This window comes from Euphorbia lathyris, chromosome 7 (genome assembly GCF_963576675.1).
Source record: "Euphorbia lathyris chromosome 7, ddEupLath1.1, whole genome shotgun sequence".
Classification (NCBI taxonomy): Eukaryota; Viridiplantae; Streptophyta; class Magnoliopsida; order Malpighiales; family Euphorbiaceae; genus Euphorbia; species Euphorbia lathyris.
In genome coordinates, this window is record NC_088916.1 from 46,109,900 (window position 1) to 46,133,744 (window position 23,845).

Genomic DNA, 23,845 nt, shown 5'->3' on the forward strand with positions numbered 1-23,845 from the left:
ATATAGCTCTATAAAAAAGATAAAAGACGAAAATGACCTAACTAGGGTTACAACTTGAGAAGATAAGGATAAGGGTAATATGGAAAAGGAATGCCTAAATGACATTTGGGAAAATAAGCCCACATTGCAAAACAATAATATGAGAGTGGTATAACCGTAATTAAAAGAAGTCAAAAATTGAGGCAACATTTGTCCCCTTGTCCCCCAGCCCTTCATTTGCCGAATTAGCAAGGCCACACGACGTGTGGGGGTGCAGTTACTCAGCCTCACTCGGCGTGTGGATATAGGCACACGTCGAGTGAGCAACTTCAGAAGCTCCTCTTGAATCAGCCCTAACTCCACACGATGTGTGGGTGACATGCCGTGTGGGGCAGCTTTTAAGCCTTTTCCCCACATACTCACTCGTGCTTCATCGTCCGACTCCTTTCGCCGTGAATCGAACCCATGAAACAGATGCCCACATCAAAATGAGGCAAAAACAATTACAAAAACTATCTATATACATAATCAAATTATCTATATACCTAATCAAGCATGCTAAAGGACATATAATGCAACTAAGCCAATCTTTTAAATAGAACAACATGATTTATATCAAACAATGTGCTTTCAACAAAGCACTAAAAATTTGTACAACAAAATTTATATAAAATGATATACTCACTTGTACGAAAACATTATAACTTGGTATATCAGCAATATATAACCATCGTTCTTAAATTTTTACAATGGATACAAAACTTAAAGTAAGTAATAAAAAGTAATGAATTCAAACAACACATGTTAAAAATATCAAGCTGATTTTGTAATCAACATCTTGCTTATAAGGATAAATGTCATAACAAACTGTTAGGCCTCTTAAGCTTTCAACGAAATGCAAAAGAAGCATACATAGAGCAGTAGACACAAACATTGATCGTCATGAATGGACCTGAAGCTAATTGTTGTGTTGAATGTGGACCCTTGAATGTTGTTATATTGATTCCATGGATCAACCTCCATTTTACTTGACTATAGAGCACACTATTAATCAAGAGAGAATTAAATGGAAGTAACACATACATACGATTATTGTTGCTTCTTTCCAAGTGCAGTTTTCCTCTCACAGAAAAGAATACCTGAGCTCATCATGTTTACAATGATAAAAGAATGAGAAGCAATATTGTTGGTTTTTTTAGATAGAAAGAAATAAATATGGTAGAGATAAAATTAATCAAAGCATATGTTCATTCTCTATATTAAATGTAAACAAATAAGCATATATATAAGCTTACAGAATAGCCAAAAGGTTCCACTAACACATTACCCACTAAATCCACTAGAGCCACATTACCTACTAAAAGGTTCTACTAACACATGAACTAAAATGTGGAAATTTAATTAATTAAAAAAACATAAAATTAGGACCATTACTTAGACCACTAAAATATTATCAATAATAATAAAACTTAACTCTGAATCATTCTTTCAACGCTTCCTCTTAATTCAAAGTTGTAAATTTCATTTTTGACACATGATGTACTTTTCATCATCACTTTTGTAATCGGAGCACCTCTCTCCATAAATTGTTTATCAGTGTGCACTTCTCACCAATTAAATTTGTTGATGCACATCTCACCAACTTTAAATTATTGGAGCACATCTCTCCAATACCAAAACAATAGTCCTTCTACTTGTTTCTGTAATTCCTTTGTATATGTCTGAACTTCTTGCATTTGAAGCACCGAGGCTTTCCCTTATGCCAACGGTATTTTTCTTCATGACCATGTTTCTTGCAATGATTACACTGAGAAATTTTCATTTTTTTTTTGAACTTTTAACAAATAAAGCTCCTTCAGCCACCTGTTCATTTCTCCATTTCTCATTGCTTTTTTATTATTATTCTTGAGCTTGCAAGCATTAATTAATTCTGATAAGACTAATTGGCATATATCTCTTGAATCTTCAAGAAATGAAAGTTTTTCCTCAAAAATTACAGGCAAACTGAGCAATTTCTCAATAATTCTGCTATCAGATATATCTTCTCCCATCAGCCGGATTTTGTTCACCACTGCCATCAACTTATTATAATACTCATGTATCGATCTTTTCTTTCATGCTTCGAGTTTCAAAATCCATTTTGAGATTTAAGACTTGCATCCTCATTGTTTTTTCATTATCTTGATAAAAGTTCTTTCAACTTATCTGAAACTTCTTTTCCTATTTCACAAGCCACAATTCTTGTGGAAAATTGTTTCTGAGACAACAAGATGAATTATGGATAAAGCTCTTGGAGATTTTATTAATTCATCTCATGAATTATACATAAAGTTCTGAGAGCTTTGTTAATTCATCTTCACGAGTCCTGATTTGATTTAGTGTTGAATTATTTCTAATAGGTGGTATCTCCCTCTCAAATTCAACCCATTGTCGTAAATCTAAACCTCTCAGATGAGCTTTCATATTGATAGCCCAAACTTGGTAATTTTTGCCATTGAAATTTGGAAGAGAAAGAGTTGATATGTGGTTGACAACCATGGTTGTGTTTTCTCTTAAAATAATTCACAGATCCTTTAAGATCAATAAAGCTATGATACAATTTATGGGGTTTTTAGATAGATAAAAAGAAAAATGGTAGAGATAAAATTAATCAAAACATATGTTCATTCTCTACATAAAGAAAATTTAAACACTATATATATGCTTACAGAATAACCAAAAGGTTTCACTAACACATTACCCACTAATTCCACTAGAACTACATTATTTACTAAAAGGTTCCACTAACACATGAACTAAAATATGGAAATTTATTTAATTAAAAAACATAAAATTCGAATCATCACTAAAATATTATCAATAATAATAAAAACAAACTTTGAATCATTTTTTCGATGAATATGATAGAAGAAACTTATATGTGAATTAATATATACCATTCAAATTGTTTTAGCATATAAAGACCATGAATTGTAAGAATTTACAAAACAATATTGGAAAAAAATAAATAAGTCTCTATAGAACAATAAAATAGAAAATAAAAAAAGAGTACTAATATAAAGATCAAGGGTCAATAAAACAAAGATAAATTATGCCATAAAAGCAAATGAAAACGAATTAGGGATATCCATTTGACGATATAAAATAATAATAATAAAAAAGTCCAAAAAACAAACTCATGTTCTTCATTTTTTGTCAAACTGGGTTCTGTAATTTTTTTTTTCAAATGGGGTATGAGATTTTCGTTTTGCTAAAAACGATTATCGTTTTGCTAAAAACGATTATCGTTTAATTGGACACTACAAAAATGACCGTTAACGATATCAAAATGGAAAATTCCAAGAATTAAAGTTGTTTAATATCATATTGCTGTGGAACCAAATTTACTTATTTTCCAAAATCGTCATTTTTTTGAAGATTTCTCTCTCTAAACATTTTCTTTATCTCTCCTCACCAAGCAACACCTAAATGACCTTAAAATTAAAAGTTGGAGAAATAAAGTTGGTTAAAATAGCATCAAGTCTTTAAATTTTTAAATTTTGAGGTCGTCAACGCTCATTTTAATTTTGAGGTCATTGTTTTTCGTAAAGTGAAAAAACTTTTAGTCATCTCCTGGTCGCAAACGAAAATCTCACTCGTTTGGATAATTTTTTTTTATAGATACCGGTTTGGAAAATTACAAATTGGTCTCCTAACCTAACCACTAGAGTTGCTCTTAGGAATGAGAGGGAACGTCGGAAGAAGAGTATGTAGAAAATATAGGATGGGGAGCCTAATGAAAAAAAAATACAAACAACAATATGGGTAAAAACAACCATAAACCAACTATAACAACTGAACCAACTATAAAAACGACTAAGCTCTTTAGATTATTTGTTTTTTCAAGCAATTGAGCATGATTCAGTAATCTGAGAAAAAGAGCACCAAGCGAATCTTAGACCATCTTTAGTGGTTTTGCATAAGGACTAACCTACAAATAAAAAAAAGTTAAGAGTTGTATCTAACCATTAGAGTTTAGAAAAATATGTGTATCTAGATTTGGTTAGTGTTCAAATTTGGAGGGTATCCAACTTGTGAATGAGTGGACCCAACAATATAAAAAAATTCCGAAAAATAGCTTGCAATTAATTGAAATATATTTTTTATTATTTATTACTCCTTACTCTTAAATTTTTTTCTTGAATTATATTATTTATTACTCTGAATTATAATTTTTATTCAATAAAAATTTGATTACTGGGATTTAACCTAAAATCAGATTTAACTCGTTAATCAAATTATAAATATTGAATAAAATAATAAATAGTAAAAATTAATTTTTAATTAATTAATAATTATTACAATAACATTTAATATTATTAAATAACTTAATATTATTAAATATTATTAAAAAAGATTAGATTGAAGTAAACAAAATAAAATTTTTGACGTGTGGGACCCGTTAAAATAAAATGAAAGTATTCAACCACTAGAGAGGATTTTTAAGAAGAGTGTTTTAATATGGAGAGTGTTTTGTAATAGTGAAAATTGATAAGGTGACAATAGTTGTAGTATCCAACCACTAGAGATGCTCTTATAAAGATATCAAAATAGCATCTGAACCATTAACATCCTCAAACTTAGAATACCTTTTCTGTGTGCCAACCAAAAATTCTACATTTATGCTAATAGATGCCAAAAATCAAAAGAAAAAAAAGAAAGCAAACTCATGAAATACTTAAATCAAAACATAAAATATCTTAGAGATAGAACGACAATGATTTAAGGCTAAATTTTAACCATTGACATCCTCAAACTCGGTATATCTGTTTTCTGTCTCAATCAAAATTTTAAATCTATGCCGATGGATATAAAAAAACCAAAAGAAATAAAAAAAACTCACCAAATACTTCAATCAAAATACAAAAGTACCACAGAAATAGATCAACAACAATTTAAGGCTAAACATTGACAGCTACTGTGATTTTGGAGAGCAGGGTGGCAGAGAAAATTGACGCAACCTAAGGAATCACACAACATCACCATATGGAAAAAGAAAAAGGAAAAATTAGAACCAGATTGGGAAATTAGTTTAGAAAAACCAAAACTATAAATATCATAACTTGAAAATTCATTTCAATTCATAAATAAAAACAGAAATAATAATGTAAAAGGAAAAAGAAAAACAAATCCATGTAATCACAAACACTAAACTTGAATGAAATCACAACTTCTATAGGAAAAATGATACAAGAAAATCAAACCCAATGAAGATCTGTTTTTATTTTCTATCGATTCACTGGTTGGCTAGTAGATCTGTTGTTTTTGAAGCTTAGAAGCACAACAAAAAGAGAAATCGCGGTCCAACACAACCTAAGGCAGAAACTGAAGATCACATTCAACAGAGATGAGAGAAAAAGAAAGAAATCGCCAGATGAAGGTCAAACAAATAGAGAATAGGGAAAACAAAGGGGTGAGAAGAAAACATGACAAATATGCGAAAATCATAAAAAAAAAACTTTGAATCTAAGCACAATAGTGACATTAGATGAAAATAAATACAAAATAAAAAAAACCTACAAATCTATAACCAAAGCTATCAAAGAACAAGAAAGAAGAAGAAACATAAGCATTAATCACCGTTGGTCTTTAGACGTTTAATATCTTGGGCAAAATAGAGAATCAACATGTAAAACAAAATTAGAAGGTCTTAAGGACCAATCCATACATCTTGACAAAGAATAAAAAGCTCTAGCAAGTTGATGAGTTACGTTATTCGTTAGACGACCTATAAACCTAACAAAAATGTCATTAAAAGAACAGAGTAAGAATTTGCAAATCAAGAATGAGACCATACGAAGAGATAACAGAGCCATGACTCAAATGCTCAACTACAATAGTGGCGTCAGTCTCAATCACATAGCTATCAAGTCCTAGATTCTTCAACCAACTAAGAGCTTCGCGGATGCCTATAGCCCCACCATCACGGGGAAGAAAATTACCTTGAATAGTATTGGAGAAAGCCCTACAAAAAACACCATTATTATCCCGAATTACATCACCTAGGCCCAGCAGCCCCGAATCCGTAATAACTGAAGCATCAACATGCAACTTAAACGCACAATAGGTAGGCTTAGTCCACTTAACACAACCCCTAACCGAAGATTCATCACAACCAAAAACTTTAATAGAGTTTTGAGAATACTGTCATTCTTTTAAACTTGAAGAAATCACGGTAGGAAATATCAGCAACAATCCTAACAACTTTCCACACAATCTTATTTCTACAAACCTGAATCTCCCAAATAATTATTGCCCAAAGGCAACAACGGTCCTTTGAAAAATGGGAGAACATAAAATCTACCTAGTCCCTGAAACTGTCAATACCACTAAACACAGTAATGCTAAATCCCGAGGCATTCCAAACAGCAGTAGAATGTGAACAAGAAAAAAGAGTACGCATCATAGTTTCATATGTGAGACCACACAATGGACACGTCAAACTGATATTGACCTTTCTATTAACCAAAGCTACAGTAGTAGGAAAATAGCATTACGCACTCTCCATAAAAAATTATGTACCTTTGCAGGAATTTTTAATTTCCATAATAGATCCCAATTGTTGTTGAAAATAGATGGAACAGAATTACAAAGAAACTTATAGGCACTACTAATCGAATACCGCCTGTGATGTTCAAATCTCCAAAACCAAGAATTAGGACATGTCTCATGAGAAATCGATATGCTAAGGATATTAGAAATATGAACCTCATTGAAAATATCTTGAGCGATCTCCACATTTCACTTTCGTCTCCCGATTCAAACAAAGAAGATACAAAAGCTTTAACAATCTCATGTGGGAGGACAATGACCTTTCCTATAGGATTACCAATAACCCACTGATTACCAATTTTAACAATCACCCTTACCAACACCACATCGACAATCTTGCAACAGTAAATTATGAGCCTCTCGAATATTTGATGAAATAATAAAACTCAGACTATTTTTTTTAGGAGCATTGAAGAAATTTGAAATATCGAGCTTTGAACACTCAAGCCACTAGCGAGCAAGGATCAAAGAGAAATCGCCATCCTTATTTACCAAGAATAGAAACATTAAAATTCCACAACTTCTTAAAACCCAACCCACCACTCAATTTAGGAATACACATCTTATCCCAACTAAGCCATCAAATACCCCTGTACACTGTAGGAAAATAGACAAGCCTAGGCGCAGCAGAATCATAAAATTTTATCTATTTTATCTATTTCCCTTTTCCAAGATCTGTTAATTGTTATTTCATATAAAGAGGGATAGAATGGAATACCTTTTCTGAAGAACTATCTACAGTTGCAAACGAAGTGCCCACAACTCTTAATCCGTGTATCACGAACAACAAAAGAAACAACACAGAAAAGATAGACGATTAGTAATCAACCTTAATAAATAGCAATCGCAATGATTGCCTCTAACAGAAATCGATACGAGATCAAAGAGGAAGTAAGAAAATAAAGTAAATTAGCCGAGACGACGACGGAACGAAACCTCCTCTTATTCTTTTGTGTTGGGCGAATTATGGGGTTAGGGAGTCTATTTATAGACTTCTCACCCTAATCCCAGTTGTGTTAGGTAATTAAATAATTGGAATCTTATTCGGAATATGATTCCTAATTAGATAATTAAATAAACACTTTACTATTATCTAAATAATAACTAATTATATCTAGATAATTATTATTAATCAAATTAATAATTAATTAATGTTAGGGATAATTAATTAGCGTTTCAATCACATAAAAACTTCTAATTAATATTATCAGATAATCCTTTAATTTAATTCACAACCATAATCAAATTATAATTATTAATTAAATTAATTTATCCCCAATTAATATATAAATTTCGGCCCATATATACATGTCTCACTAATTATATTTTCGTCCTCTGATTCCAAGTCCCATATGCGACCCATTAGGTTCTTTATTGCCACTAGCCGTATATATCCTTTGAAATTATTCATCACGATTAATTCCAACATATATATAACGGAATACCGTCGCGAGCTGTTACTAGCAGAACCTATGATATTCCCCAGAGCAATTAAGAAGTCAGGTTGATAACTGACGTTAACCTTTCTGCATTAGGTACAGTATAATACGATCCTTCATCAACTATATCCTGTTGGTCAATTCCTTATAACCATGGAACGTGTCAAGGTTACATATAACGAAGAGTCCGTTTTACTTGTACAGGTTGAATTCACTCTGAAAGATAAGTTAAGTGAAATATCCACTTTTACTCTTAACTTTATCACCTTGCAAGGATTTCAGTTAATTCACCACAAGCGGCCATTTGGATATATCTCCCACTTATCGGGAGTGACGAATGCTCAATCTGACATTAACTATTCTGCAATTACTTTGTGGGATACCCAACCCTGCTCTGACACACCCCAGGCTCTCACCTGTTGGATCGTGCTCGCACAGAATCAAAGTATCAGACTCCATAATCCAAAATCACTAATTAATGAATGTTTGAGTCTGAGGATTAGTTATACCTACTAATACCAATGAGATGAACAATTGACACATTAGATAAATCAATCCATACTGTTATCTCAAGTCGGGTCCCAATCCTAATGAACTCCTTCACCGGATCCATGTAACTGTCTAGATATCTAAATATCTAAAGCTTGTGAGATCAGCTTTATGTCTCGACAGAAAACACTGTTACATGTAAGTCTCAACAGTAATATGCCAACCCCTATAACATATTACTTGACTTGGGTTGATTTTAAGTCTATGGGTCTATTATAAAGTATAGTCTCACTTCATGCTTGTATGAACACTTTATAACTACTTAAATAAACTTAGGATTACTTTCTTTATGAAAGATTTGTGCCTTTATATATAGTTACATTTTAATGCTATATATCTGATTAAACAAATGACTAAATAAACAATTTATTCATTAATATTTATATCCTAAAACAATTGTTTTTAGGACACTAAACTCCAACATACACCACCAAAACGAGTTGAACATCCTTTCAGTTTTAGAACACAATCCTAGAGGTAAAAAGAAAGACATTCATAACATAATTTCAAACAGCTTGAAGAACTGACTTAAGGAAGATTTCTTTACCTGCTGCTCCAGACAACAACTTTCAATGCCAAGAATTTATTTTATTCCAAGCTCTATCTTCAGTAAAATTCAATACCTTCTTTTTACTATGCCCAATCTGTCATGTTCGTGTCTAAATTTCTAAAATTTATATTTTGATATTAATATATATTATAATTATCAGGTGAGTGATTTTTATTTGGTGCTATAGGAAAAGTTTGGAGTTAATTTGATGTTTTTATGTGTAAATTATGATCTTTCTATTTCACGCCCGATGCCGATTGAGGTCGTCTAGGGTCGGGTGTGACACAATCATCGAAGGAAGTCCTAAATAACGACCCTGATTAAGAGTTTCAACAACACCCAAAAACGCTACAAACAGCCTCACTTTCATCAACCCCCACATTACTACTAAACATCATAACTGATTTCTGAAAAATTACAACCTGGCAAAAAGCGAGCCCATATCCATTTAAAACTTCTTGAACAACTTTGCATTCTTTTAATTTGGCTTTTAAAAAACTGGTAACAGTCATTTGCGAAAAACAAATGACTAATGGAAGGCGCACCATGAGCAATACTACACCTAGGGATGTAAATGGGGCGGGGATTACCCGTCCCGTTTTATTATGGGGTGGGGACAAGGACTAATATGTGCCCGTTAGTGGGGACGGGGCGAGGATGGGAAAGGGTATCCCCGCCCCGTATTGTGCCCCGCGGGGATTCCCGATGGATTACCCGTTTAATCCCCGATAACATATTATTAATCATAGAAAATAAAAAATACGCATAGAAAAACTTGAACCTATGATTAATCCGATCCAAATGTTTTACCTCTATTTCACTCTATGTCTATTTGTTCATCATATTCTCTTATTTTCTTTCTTTTTTTCGTCTATTATTTTCATATATTTCTTTTTTCATATATTCTTTTAAACTTTAAATGGGTAGGGACAGGGATGGGGATGAATTTTGTCCCCGTTTATTTCGCGCGGCAGGTATGGGGATTCCCCGTTTAGTCGAGGAATGGGGATGGGAACTCCAATCCTCGTCCTGTCCCACCCCGTTTACATCCCTAACTACACCCATGCCACAACGAAATTATTTCCTTAGTTCTGATCAGAGCACTGATAAGGTGACAAAAGGTCCCATTGTTTGATTCCTCGAAATAGACGAATCAGTCCAAGCTCCAGACCTTCAACTACAATATGGTACCTAGCAGTTGAAATGCAATTCATCACTAGAGTCACTCATTGTTCTCTAAATCCAAACTTATTAAGAATATCCCTAATTAATCTCCATTCTAGACGCTAATATGCCTTGGACGTGTTAATTATAGGTTTTGTTTGGATGTGGTGTCATTACGGTATAATAAGATAAGGTAAGTTGAGTGAAGTATGACAATGGTTAATGAAATGCATTCCTGTGTTTGAAATAAGTGATGATTTAATAATATTAGTTGTATTTGGTTTAATAGTAAAATTATATATAAATTACTTTTATATGTTTATAATAAAGTAAATAGAATAGGAAGTTGAGAATAATATTGAAAAAGTAAAATTCCTAACCATTATCATGGTTATCTCCAAATTGGAGCCTCTGTATAACTCAAATTTATTATCACTAATAAGTAAATCCTGACCGAGTGTTTGTTAGAAGGGATATAGGAGGTGTGATAGAGATAAAAAAACACAAGATAAGTTATCCCGTGTTTGTTTGGGAGATAGAAAAGTGAGACGGATGAGGGATAAACTTCTTATCCCTCAAATCCTATACCCATGGGGGGGTGGTATAAGGAAGTGGGATAAACTCGTGCGATTTTAATAGGATGAAAAAGTCCATCTTATCCCTTAAATTAATGTTATGTAGTTTAAGGGTAAATTACATATGTGGTGTACAACTTTTACCCATAATCACACTTTGGTGTACAACCAAAATTTTGTCACACTAAACTGTACAACCTTTTAGTGACCTCCCACTAAAGTGTACAGCAGGTAAAAATGACCGGTCAATGCTCAGTCAACACGCCACCTCAGCTTTGACCGGCCAAAAAGTCAAAAAAATTCAACCACTTAATATAAAATTACTTCTATACCCCTATCTCCCCCATATGTCCATCTTCTTCCTTCTATTTCTTTCTCTCTCTTCAAATTTCTTTATCTCTCTATCCTCTCTCTTTGAATTTCTTTATCCAGTCCATTCTCATCAACCGTCTCTCCCTTGTCATGATTAACTCAACCTAACTGATCGTTAACCAATCCAGCCGGCGGTCCTCTGCGGGAATTAGTATCTCGTCTCCTTCTCCGGCAAGAAACTTGCTTCTGGATTAAGAAGAAGAGCAAGATGGCGAGAACGAAAGTACTTGCGGCAGTAGCAACTACAGCCTTGACAACAGTTCTATCCCACGCAGAATCGTGGTCCGGCAGAGGAAGTAGAGACGACGGTGGCAGTGATGAGTTGGGCGGATTAGTCCGATTCGTAGGCGGCGATGCAGGGGTGAAATTGGAAAAGTATAAAAAGTTTCAAGGTTCTAAAAATTGGATTGACAAGAAGAGAAAAGAATGAAATCAGAAATGAATAATAGAAAGAGAAGAAGAAGCCACAGGCGGTGGATAGAACTACAAGGGAGAGAACATTGAAAAGTGAAAGGAAGATATTATAATGGATTTGATTTTTGCTTGACGAATTCAAAGAGTAGTTAGTTGGTTTCCAATTTGGATCTGGTAAGAGCCCACCTATGATCTCATCTCTTTTCCGGCGACGGTTAAGTTGAGGTTGAGGTTGAGGTATTGAGTATGAAAATTCTTAAGCTTCATCGGCTGCTGTATTCTGCTGATCCGATCCATGTTTGTTAGCAGAATCTTTCATTTAGATTGATAGATAGATTAGGGCATTTTAGTGAGAGAGGTTAGAGAGATAAAGAAATTCAAAGAGAGAGAGAAAGAAATAGAAGGAAGAAGATGAAGATATGAAGAGATAGGGGTATAGAAGTAATTTTATATTAAGTGGTTGGATTTTTTTGACTTTTTGACCGGTCAAAGCTGAGGTGGCGCGTTGACTGAGCATTGACCGGTCATTTTTACCTATTATACACTTTAGTGGGAGGTCACTAAAAGGTTGTACAGTTTAGTGTGACAAAATTTTGGTTGTACACCAAAGTGTGATTACAGGTAAAGGTTGTACACCACGTGTGTAATTTACCCTATAGTTTAAATAAGGTTAAAATAGTAAAATGTATTATTTTATCCTCATCCCTATCCCACATACCAAATATTGAATAATAATTCTCGACTATCATATTATTATCCTTATTCTAACCCTTTATCCTTATCCATATCCCAACCTTTATTCTTATCATATCCGTAAAAAAAAAAAAAATCAAAAGGTTAATGCAAAAATTACAATGGCCAGAGTCTCATAGTTCGCTTTTTGCCGAAAAGAAATTGGAACGATCAGATCACCCGTCGTTTGACTCCGAGAGCTAAAACTGAGCACCAATCATTTTAGAGGCGGCTCCTGTTCGGCGTAATCAGTCACCACTCACCAGGAAGCGAAACCGATATCTAGAGAAGGAGTATTGAATTTGAATTATTTTATTACTCAGCTTTTCCTCCAACCGAAGCTAAACTAACATGTCCCGCCGCGACTCTCAAAACAATAGCAGATCACCAGAAGAGTGGAGCAGCACCAATAACAGAAATTTCTCCAAAAAATTCGTTCCTAAAAACCAAAACCCTAGTCCCAATCCTACGCTATCCAATGCTCTTCGACAATCGGATGAGGTTGGCCCATCATCCACTGATACTGTTGTTGTAGCCTCATCTAGTAGCGTCCGGATGGGGGATAAGGGAGAGTGGGTATCAAACAGACCAAGAGCTTCACCTCAGGTTGCTGGCAATTTTGTAAACTACTTGCCACAGGATGAGGCGGTTGCTGCTGGACTTGGTGCCGAGGAAGGAGGATTGGATCCAATAGAGTCGCAGAGAGTTGTCGATCTTCTAAATAGGGAGTTGTCCCGGCTACTGAAGCTGAGTCCTAAACAGTTCTGGAGAGAAGGTACTATTTCCGTAGAATTTTATCCTTATTGATGTCTCATGTCTGTTTATAGTTTCATCGTGTTACATAATTCTAAATTACGATATCATTTCTGGTAGTTGTCAGATTTGGTTATGAACATGTTTTGCTTGACGAAATGCTAAGGTTGTCGTTTGTAGTTCGTTAACTTGGGTTATATTGGTACAGAGCATGGAGAACCGGACAATTTTGATAATGATAATTGTGTGCTTTAGCTAAAAGACTATCATGATTGTTTGTTTACTGTTTGCTTACCATTATTATGCTTCTTGTCATCATCATCAATCCCTGTTGTGTTTTTGGTGGTTTTCTTAGTGGCTAGTGACAATTCCTTGCACGAGTCTCTCGACAGCTTCCTAAAGTTCAGGAGTAGATGGTATGATTTCCCTCATCGTGGGGCTAAGGCCATTGTTGCAGGCGTAGTTGTTGGAGAGCTAGAGTTAAGTCGCCGTGTTTTCATGGTATTGTACCGCATGTAGGTTCCCGTACTCTATGTTAGGCTTACTAAACCCTTTCTTCATCTTGTTCTTTTATTTGATTTAATTTACGTACTGTTTCATAATTTTTAGATCTTCCAATAAGGATCATGGTGCTCGTCCTTCAGACACCCTTAGTTCAAGAGATCATACAGGTGGGTTGCCCTACTCAGTTTAGTTATGTGCACAAATTTCCCCAAAAGATAGAAAGTAATTTCGGGAGGTGGAAAATAAGAATAAATGGTGCTAGTAATTATTTGTATCGTGGTATCTTTCCTTGTGCATTTTGTTCACTAATTCTTCATGTAGTCCTTCTGCAGGAAAAAAAGTTGCTTGACTTGCCCAAGTTGTTGGATATATGTGCTATATATGCTCATGAAAATGAAGAACTCACCCGGTTTCTGGTATGCATTGTACTAGTATTTCTCTATCTTAAGATATTCTTGAGGTGTTCACAACTTTAGCTCTGCTATTTGCTAGATGTTTCATTCTTTGCCGTATAAAACCTGCTTGTATAAGGAAGAAATTTATTATTTTGGCTCGGACAAAAAAGAACTTGAATAATTATTGTTCGTTTTCCAACCACAGCAGACATTATAAAGAAGCTTGTTGTAGGAAATATATAGAAAGACTTCCTTTAATTTTGATTGTCATACGTTATTGAGTTGATTGGCTTTTATGAATTACAACTATGCTCCAAGATCAATCGTTCTTATGAATATGTTGAGGTACCCAAAGACTTCCATGCAAGAATTGAATCTACCTTATTATATATCAATTATCTTGACTATATGAGAAAGAAAATGCCATGGAGATGAAAATCTTTTGTTGCCCTTAAATGTGCGAGCTACTTGACCTTTCTACTCCGTGAGCTGCCTCATCCTTTCGACTAGAGTAACCTTTTTGTGTGTTTGTGTATGTGTTTGCGGCTGAATGTTTATTTAATACATTTGAAGAAAGAAACTCATAAGATGGATCAATGTAATTGTTTCCATTTGAGAGTATTTGTTTTTTGGTACCTTTAGCTGAATTTAAATGCCATCTGCCCCTCATGATTTTTTCTTCTCCAGGTTATGAATGCCTTGCAAGCCCAGCCTTGGATCCATGATAATTTCACTGCCATATTGTCTCGTTTTATGGGTATCATTCACACAATGTATCAACGTTGCACATCATCTTTGGAGGTATTTTTCTATAATCACATAAACATGTGCTTACTTTCTCCTGAATCTTGTATTAAATTGATATTGACAATAACATTTTGTTATGTTGTGGAAATGTTTCGATTTGTTCTAGACAGATTTGGAGGATATCTTTTTCATAATAATGATGTTTAATAATTTATTATTTCACTAACCAATGATTTTTGGAACCATCTTCCAGCTGTAGTTTGCTTTCATTGTTTTCCGTAATTGGATTTCCTGAAGCATTGCCATATTATATTTATCTGTTACTTTTGCTTATTTTCTTGGAGAGTTTCATTCCTTCCTTTTTTGTTCTTTTTTTTTTTCTTACTATACACCAAGTTATATTTATTCTTAATTCTTGATAATCTCAGAGAAGCCCATAATGCACACTCCTCTCATGTTTTAAGTGTGATAACTGGTACCTCTGTGCTCTTACTTCGTTCAAACTGATGAATATTTTATTTTTAGGGTAGCTTCTGGCATATCTATCGTATCTCCATTATGTTCTCATTTAGTTTAAGTAGCTCTGGCAAGGTGCTGGTATTAGGAAATTAAAGCATGGAGTTCAATATTAATAATTGTGTCTATGATTGTATGGTTTCTTGGGCTGAATCTTTCTTGTTTAGAATCATGGCACCTAAGCATGCATATATTTACCCTTCTAAAGTTCCATGTTACTGTATAACAGGTATTATTTTCTACCGGAAGCCATGAAGATCTTGGATTTAGTTCACGCCATTATGATTTCTTAGAGGTGAGTTGTTTTCAATTGTTTGTTTGGTAAATTAGTGGCACCTCTGTTTTCTCATTTTCTTTCTTCACCCTGCTCATCAGTCTCTCCTTTTTGCTTGTCTTAGATGTATGAGGTACTGAACTGGTGTATTTGTGTATAGTTAAATCAATTTCATCGGACCGTTATTCTGAAATAAGTTGCTTCCATATGTAGAATGAAGTTACATAATTGGCTGAAATAAACTGGCAGAAATTGATTTCTCTTGCAAAATATATTTGCATGATATACGCTGGTTAATGGTGTCCATTATGATGAGTTAAGACCTCACACATTTTCGCAGGTGCTGGACTTTATAAATGATGCAGTTGTTTCAATGGATGCATTTGTTAATGCATACAAACAAGCAGCTGTATTTTTTTCGTGCCCTGTGGAGATGAGGTACCTGATTATATCTTAGAATATATCAATTTATATAACTGAAGAACTCCTCATAGATTGTATGCTTCATGCAGTTCTTGAATTTCTTGTTTTCTCTTTTTCGTAATTTGGAGTGTTTTTATTTAGAGATTAAATCAATTGGAACATTGTTTTTTTCTATTGGAGCTATTCATACAGAAAGCATCCTTGGTCTACTTTGTCTGCCCTTTTACTCATTTTGAGCAAATTTCATGGAAATTTTGGATTCATTTTATGCCAAATTTTGTTGTATGCGCAGTCATGGGAATGAGGAGTTGCTAATCATCCTTGCAAAATTGCATGATACTTTACTACCTTCTTTACATCGGGGTTTCCGAATTATTTTGGCTGGAACAGACGATGGATTGATGACACAGATTGCTGTTAGTTTAAAGATGTTATCCACTAGAATTATCAAGTTCAGTTGGAAGTTATTTGAGTTTTGCTATTTAAGCAATGAAGTGTTCTCAGATTCCCTTTCCATTCCAGCAACAAAGATGTTTCCTGCAACTGTAGAGGACCCTGCCATTAGAGCAGATATTTTGATACAAACCTTGAGGGAGATCAGTGGAGTTCTGCTATACTCTCAGGAGAACCAAAAGAGAGAAACATTTCTTCAGAATTTTGATAAGAATTACCATTTAATGACTAGACTTCAGAGTTTACAAGATGCTGGTGAGCCTCCTTTTTAGCCAATGCTTATTTATGTAAAATCATTTTAGTTAGATACAAAGACTGATCATGGTGCAATTACTAACATCTCTTTGTTGTCTAATAAAATTAGAGGTAAATAAATAAAATTAAAAATTCTTACGAACCTTCAAGTAAATTGAAAGATTTTGGGGAAGCAAGAAATTTAATGTGGCGTATTTGGCTCCACCCTTTGTTTATTAACCATATCTGTATTTACTTCTAAGACCCCTAGTTGCTCATCTTTTGTGGATTTTTGTGCTTGAGATGGGCATGGGTCCATATAATAGAGATGCCATCTTCATTCAGCTCTAACCTGTTGAAAGTGATACAAGTCTCAGCAATTTAGTGTTAATATATTGTGCAGTTGTTGCTTATAAGATATTATTGCCAATTGTCTTGGCAACTGCTTTTAACAAGGCATATCCATAACAAGTTCATTTACAATTCTCAATGCACTCAGTAAGCCTGAATTACTATTCCAGTCTTTGTAACATCAAATAGTTGCTGCAACTAGTTGATTACTAGGCTTGGTGTGAAAATCTTTTTATAACAGAATGTTCACAGATGCAACTTGTCGTTGGATCTTTGAAATAACCATATTGTTTTGCTCATTTCTACAGGATGGATATTTATGGACAATGAGCAGCTCCAGTATTTATCAGGGATAATAAAGTCTTCAGTGGAAGGCACTGTTCAGAAGCATATGCCAATCCCTCTTCCAAGCAACAAAGTCGGGATGGATGAAGATGCAGTCATCAAGGATTCTAAAATCAGCCAAATAAAAGATATATTTCCAGATTATGGCAAGGGGTTCCTAGCTGCATGTCTTGAAGCTTATAACCAGGACCCAGAAGAGGTTATTCAAAGGATACTTGAGGGAACTCTCCATGAAGATCTGAAGTGCTTGGATACATCGCTGGAAGCCATGCCAATGCCCAAGTCTACTTCAGCCGTCAGCAGCAATGATAAAGGGAAAGGAAAATTGCTTGATTCTGCACCACTCTCTTCACCATCACCAATTCGCAAGATCACTCCAATGGCAGCTGAAAAGCAACAATTTGAGAATCCCTCAGTTTCTTCCTCATCTTTATTTGGGAGATTTGTGAGGAAGTCTAATGATGTGCCAGAGAACTACTCCCTTGGTACAAGAGATGTAAAGGATGCAGTTAAAGTTGCAGCGCTGGTTTCCCAGTATGAGTATGATGATGAGTATGATGATTCCTTTGATGATCTGGGGTTGAGTGTTGCAGAATCGGGGCTCGAAGAGAATGAAATATTAAGTGACAGAATCAGCTCAAATTTAGGGAAATCTTCAGGGACTGAAACTGAAAACTCTAACAGTAAATGGGGATCTAGGAAAAAGCCGCAATATTATGTTAAGGATGGAAAGAACTATAGTTACAAGGTTGCAGGTGCAGTTGCAGTTGCAAATTATAATGAAGCATCAGTAATCAATGAGGCGCAAGGAGAACTCATATTTGGTCTTGGACGAGGCGGCAACATTCCTCTGGGTGCAGCGAAGAAGTTGGTCGAGTATCAAGAGAAGGAAAAGGAAAAGGTGGAATCTGATGAACCCGAGACGGAAGGAAGAGGGAGCTCTATGAATGCAAGAGGTTGGGGAAGGGGTCAGGGTAGAGGAGCAGGAGGACGGGTAAGGGAATCATCACAGGAAGAGAATGGTAATGAGGTAGAAGGTGGAGTAAATGTTGGAAATTACAGGGGCAGAGGAAGAAGGGGCAGAGCATCTAATAACAATTATAGGAAAGATAGAGCTATGAAGAAGCACTTCTCTGGATTGTCTGGTTTTTAGGGGAAAAGGAAGATCGTTTTTGCTGAGATATTTATACTAGTGTATAGTTTGATTCTCTAACCAGTCATTTGTTCATGGATTTCAGCATGTCCTATCCATTTTGACGTTGGATTGTGGGTAATACTTATATTATATTGAGAGCAAATGGGGTGGAACTTTTGTTCAAATTATTGAGAATAACCATCTCATAGAAAAATATTAATAATATGTTACGACCTGTCTGTCACCTATGTACATTACATGATTATCTATACTATATAAGTATATATAATAGTCGAGAAATGAAGAGAAGTGTTGTAGAAGCTTTTTTGATGAGTTGTTAGTAAAAAGTTAAAATTAAAAAGATTAATTAATAATAACAAAAGGAAAATTGAAAAGTTATTTATATATATTTATAATTTATAATAATAATAATAATTTGTCTTTTACTAGCTCATTAATTAAAGTAGCTCATTAATTAAAGTAGAAGAAAGTAAAAGTTATATAAAAATGAAAAAACACAAAATGAGGGAAATCTAAAAAGTCACAAATATATCTATATATAAAACATAATAGGTATTTCACCATTATATTCATTATCCAATGAAAACCAAAATTTTTATAAACCTTTAATTTTGATGATGTATTATTTTTGTTTTTCTCTTATAATATAATTTTATAATTTTGTTCTTACTTTAAACAATAGTCTCATAATTTTGTTCACACTTCGTTAAATGATTCAGATCTTTTTAGAAGTGATTTCCATTGATAAATTATATAATAGCATTTTCTTCTTCAAACTTTGATATCTCCAATTGAAGAAATCCGATAGAAATAGAAAATGTGTGGACAACTAAAAGCGGAAGACACAAATGTGTTGGCAGCGAGAGACCTATTATATTAAATAGGTGCTGAAGCTAAAAGCAGATTAGCCAAGCAGAAAGCAAGGGTAAATAACTGAGAAAGCCTAGGGTTCCTAAACAGCCTAAAGCCGGACTAAGAATGGTACCAAGAGGTAGGAAGAAAGCAGAAAACTGGTTGGAGGTAATCCATTACTTATTTAATAGGCTTAATACATCAAAGCCTCTAAATTTGTTCAGAAAATTTAATTGGTCTGGTATCTTGTTAATTTGTTTAAAACAACTTATAAGACACCTGAACTGATTTAAAATAACCTATTGACGTTTTAAACTTACTCACAATGTTACATTTACCTCTAAATGTATTTAAAGTGATAAATTACAATTTATCTAAATCCATAAAAAAAAAAAATTCAAAACTTAAAAATCAAAACCTAATTCATAATCTTAAAGTCTTTAAAACAAATTAACTTTCCGTTTTATTACATTTTTATAACGTTTTTATAGATTTAAAGACTTATTAATCATAACATTTTAAAAAAGTTCAATACGACATGTAAATTCAAGAGCCAATCAATCATTTTGAAGAAGTTCAGGGGTAAGCCTGTTTAATACAACAAATACAAAGATACAACAATAATAAAAATATCTAATTTTTATCAGTCAGCAAATTTGAGTATGTATAACGATTCTTCATTTAGATGAAACAAAAAATGGATGGACAGTCAGTCCCGACCACATAAAAAATGAAAATAAACCCCTTCATCTGAATTTATTACTTCAAAGCAGCAGGCAGGTTCAACCACCTTAGCCCTCCTCTTCACCACCATGTACAAAATGCCCCACATTTCTATCCTGAAAAATCAATCAACCAAAACCATTATATTTCCGATATTGAACTTTATTTTTTTAACATGAATTTACAGACAACAAAAATAATAATAATTCTCACCTTAGCTAACATCCGTTGCTTGTTCAGAAACTGTGTCCTGGCTTTGTTCATGACTGAATTTGGAGACCGGAACATCCTCTGAAAAATTAAAATGTAGGCATTCAGAAAGAAACCTTACATCTAAGAATGTTGCTTATATATTAAAAAAAGAAGCCAAAGATGGGAAATTTGTTTCTGTAACCATCCAAGCAACATCAGCAGATGAACAGATCCAGAAGGAACGGAACTCACCTTTTCATTACTAGATATCTGATGTTCAACACCTTGAAGGTTTTTTTTCTTTGGCGTAAAACCAAAGACATCATGAAGAAGGTCATTATCCTGTTTCATAAATCAAATATCAAAATAGTATTACAAAAAAAATAAAAAGACGGAATGATAATGGATATAACGAGGAGAAAACATGCAAATAAAGAAAACCAACCTGCATATGCTTAACAAACCCACCGCCAAGAAAATGCTTGAAAAAATTCAACTACAAAAAAAATTCGAACCAGACATTTCAATACTCTTGACGGACAGAGAAACCAAAGCTACCATACAAGATGGCAAATTAGAATAAATGAAAACTACCTGTATCAATTGAGACCATGTTGATGTTTGCAGTGAATCTACTCCAATCTTCGATGAGGTTTCAGGACAATAATCATACTGATAATAAAATAAGGAAAGTCATCACAAAAGTCCACAGAAAGAATACATCTCATTAATAAGAGGAGGAACATATCAGTACCTCAAAGAACTCCAAGACATCCTTAAATAAGTTTCGCTGGCTACTAAGGTCTTTCTTATTGGATCCCTTTCCACCAGCTTCTGATGCAAGGTCTCTCACCTGATTCACGATTTTCGATTTCAACCCTTGTATATGCATAAAACTTTTATTTCCTTCAACTGAGACCTCTGCAAACTTTTCCAGATTTCCCATCTCAAAAATCAAAGCTAGTGCTTCCCCTGCTGCAATGCGCAATAAGCGGTCATCCTTATCCAGTAGGCTAGAAAAATAAGAAATGGACCTGTTGCATCAAATGGAAATAAATAAATCAATAAAATGTGTATCTTCTTATAATCACCAGCATCATAAATTCTCGCCTTTCAGGTCCAAGAATATCAATGGCACTCGAAGCTGAACTGTCACGCAACCTAAAAAGCCTCATTGGTTTCATAATAACCATACTCAAAGAAAGAAAAAGAAAAATGAGAAAGGGTAGTTGGCTTAACACACAGGACAACTCGAACAAATATCCAAGAGCCAAAAGCATAGGTTTCCAGAAAAGAAAAGAAAGAGAAATTAAGAATTAAAACAAGAACCAAATCCACAAATGAACTTACTCTTGCCATTCTTTGGGATCAGTAGTCCATCCATCCATAGAGGTTAAGAGAAATGCCCAGGAAGATACCACTGCTGTTATTATAGTTGTAGAAGGTTTGATAGCAACCACCTGAAGTTATTAGTGGAACTGGTTAAGACATGAAGGTTAATAATCATGCAAATATAATATCCATCAGTGACTAAAAAGATTAGTGGAGTATGTATACTTTTGTGTGTTTCCTGATCCTAAAACTACCATTCGTTACGATGCTAACAGATAAAAAAAAGAAGAAGTAGAAACTTACGTTGGAGCCCATTTTTGGGCGCACCAATTGCCACATGATTTGCATCGATCTTTCTGTTTCTGCTGGCTCATTCCCACCAACAAATGTAATAATTGCCAAGCATTCCAAAAGCTATAATCGTCATGACCAATTACATAGAAAAGAAGAACAAAACACAAAAGGGCAGATTCAACTTAGTAATAATTCGAAGAAATTGGTGTACAACTTAGCTGTCAACTTAGAAAGTGTTCGCACAAATACCGATATGGTCTTCGTGGGTTCCGACCCTGATTTAAGAGCTTGGGAAATAGGAGTCATTGACTCTTCCAATATTTCTCGTGCATTATCCCCACAACCAACTGTCGAAGCCAACAATCCTACAAAAACAGCCACGCCACATTAGGAAGTCATTTCGAAAGAGCAAATTGAAAATGGGGGGGGGGGGGGGGGGGTGGATGATGAGATAGATTGAATACTGACCAATGGCGTGAGATGCCAGAACTATCTCTTTGCTAGACCCTTTTTTTATACAATTAAGACATTGATGTAATAAAGTAGCAAAGCTGAAAAAAAAAAGATAAATATAATCAACACATATACCACATAAATGAAATTAATGAAGAAATAAAGACTAGGAAAGAACACAAATAAAATAGTCCACGGGCAAACATAACATTGCAAATCATGAATTACGCCCCAAGAGAGACTCATTCAATAAAACCCAATATACACGTGGATAGTTCTTACTTCTTTTCCACAAATTCATCCTGCAACTGGCTATTGAAAGCTTCAATAATTGCTGCCAAAGCTTTCTCTCTCGTTGCACCCCTATATCCAGAAAGTCAAACACCATAAATCAGCTTAATTGAATGTTCAAGTCCCAATTGCCAGCATAAAATATATAGACAAAAAAATTAGAAGTTGGAAGAGAATAGAGCCGTTAGCCAGAATGAATCAACTGACCTCTTCTCAAACAAAGCATCCAGGGCTTGTTCTAATAAACTATCTTTGACAGGAAGAACTTCCTCGTTCCCATAGAGCGACATCCGATCCGATTTCAAAGTCGACGATGAACTCTCACTGCTATTATCATCGTCATCGCTGTCGAACATTGCAATATTTTTACGCTGAGCATTGCCTGTCAAATTGTCCCACAAATAACAACTATTAATACCTAAAATTCCATCATTGATCCTATATACGAATATGAAAATATCCAGACATCCTAGGTTCGAAAGTAAATCCAGCTTCATTTTATTCTCTTTTAGAATAAAAAATAAAAAATTAGTCAGCTGATAAATTAACCACACAATCGGAACCAATCAAAGAAAGAAACCCTAATTCCGAAAAAGACAATCACAATTAATTGAATTGGGAATCACAAAATATAAAATCGAAAGTAAGAAAGGAACTTACGCTTTCCCATGGCTAGAGACTGCTATCAAAAATACCTAAATTTTGTCAAAAACCGATACAAGGTCTACTATGAATCTGAGAAAAAGAGAAAGATTTGGGAGAAAATAAAAGGGAGATGAAATAGAAGTGAGCAAAAATAAAAGATGAAGTTGAATCGAAAGAAAATATAGCCATTAAAATTCCCGAAGTTGATGAAGAAAATGCTTTCCGAGGGGAAATAGGCATAAATAGGCAGGGAGAAACAGAAAAAAGAAGAGGAATAACAATTTATATCGGAAAGGGAAGTATTTGAGAGAGGAGGAGGGGAAGGTTTATTCAGGTAGGTCGGCATGGAATATTCGAGGCAGGGTGTGGGGGAGAACAGGAAACAAACGGTGCGCCCTATGATTTAAGCCGTTCAAATATTTCCCACGCGTTTGTGGCCTTTAAGTAGTAAGAATGCACGTGGTTGTGAATAGGACACGTGTGACGATGAATGAATGGATGACTGGATGAGAAGATATGTGGTGGGATTTGACTTTGAGGCTGTGAA

General features: G+C 34.4%; 2 protein-coding genes across 3 annotated transcripts; one reads left to right on the top strand and one right to left on the bottom strand.

Moving 5' to 3' along the window:
- Positions 1 to 12,538: 12,538 nt before the first annotated feature.
- Positions 12,539 to 18,815, top strand: LOC136235123 (uncharacterized). 2 transcript variants are annotated; one of them, XM_066024640.1, is made up of 9 exons: positions 12,539 to 13,140; positions 13,474 to 13,633; positions 13,728 to 13,789; positions 13,944 to 14,038; positions 14,705 to 14,818; positions 15,510 to 15,575; positions 15,895 to 15,992; positions 16,270 to 16,685; positions 17,324 to 18,815. In XM_066024640.1, the coding sequence occupies exons 1-9, from the start codon at positions 12,717 to 12,719 to the stop codon at positions 18,511 to 18,513; spliced, it is 2,625 nt and encodes an 874-aa protein (XP_065880712.1). In that variant the 5' UTR covers positions 12,539 to 12,716; the 3' UTR covers positions 18,514 to 18,815. The 2 variants fall into 2 exon arrangements, with proteins under 2 accessions (XP_065880712.1, XP_065880713.1); XM_066024641.1 differs by lacking the exon at positions 12,539 to 13,140 and having other exon boundaries at positions 13,494 to 13,633; positions 13,955 to 14,038.
- A 1,094-nt stretch (positions 18,816 to 19,909) lies between these two features.
- On the bottom strand, positions 19,910 to 23,608 carry LOC136200545 (uncharacterized). Its single transcript, XM_065990914.1, has 13 exons — positions 23,314 to 23,608; positions 22,861 to 23,035; positions 22,645 to 22,725; positions 22,378 to 22,460; positions 22,159 to 22,274; positions 21,919 to 22,029; positions 21,634 to 21,743; positions 21,038 to 21,317; positions 20,878 to 20,955; positions 20,729 to 20,779; positions 20,536 to 20,625; positions 20,305 to 20,382; positions 19,910 to 20,207 (listed from the first exon to the last, which is right to left on the bottom strand). Exons 1-13 carry the CDS (start codon positions 23,321 to 23,323, stop codon positions 20,160 to 20,162), a joined length of 1,311 nt encoding a protein of 436 aa, XP_065846986.1. The 5' UTR covers positions 23,324 to 23,608; the 3' UTR covers positions 19,910 to 20,159.
- Positions 23,609 to 23,845: the final 237 nt, after the last annotated feature.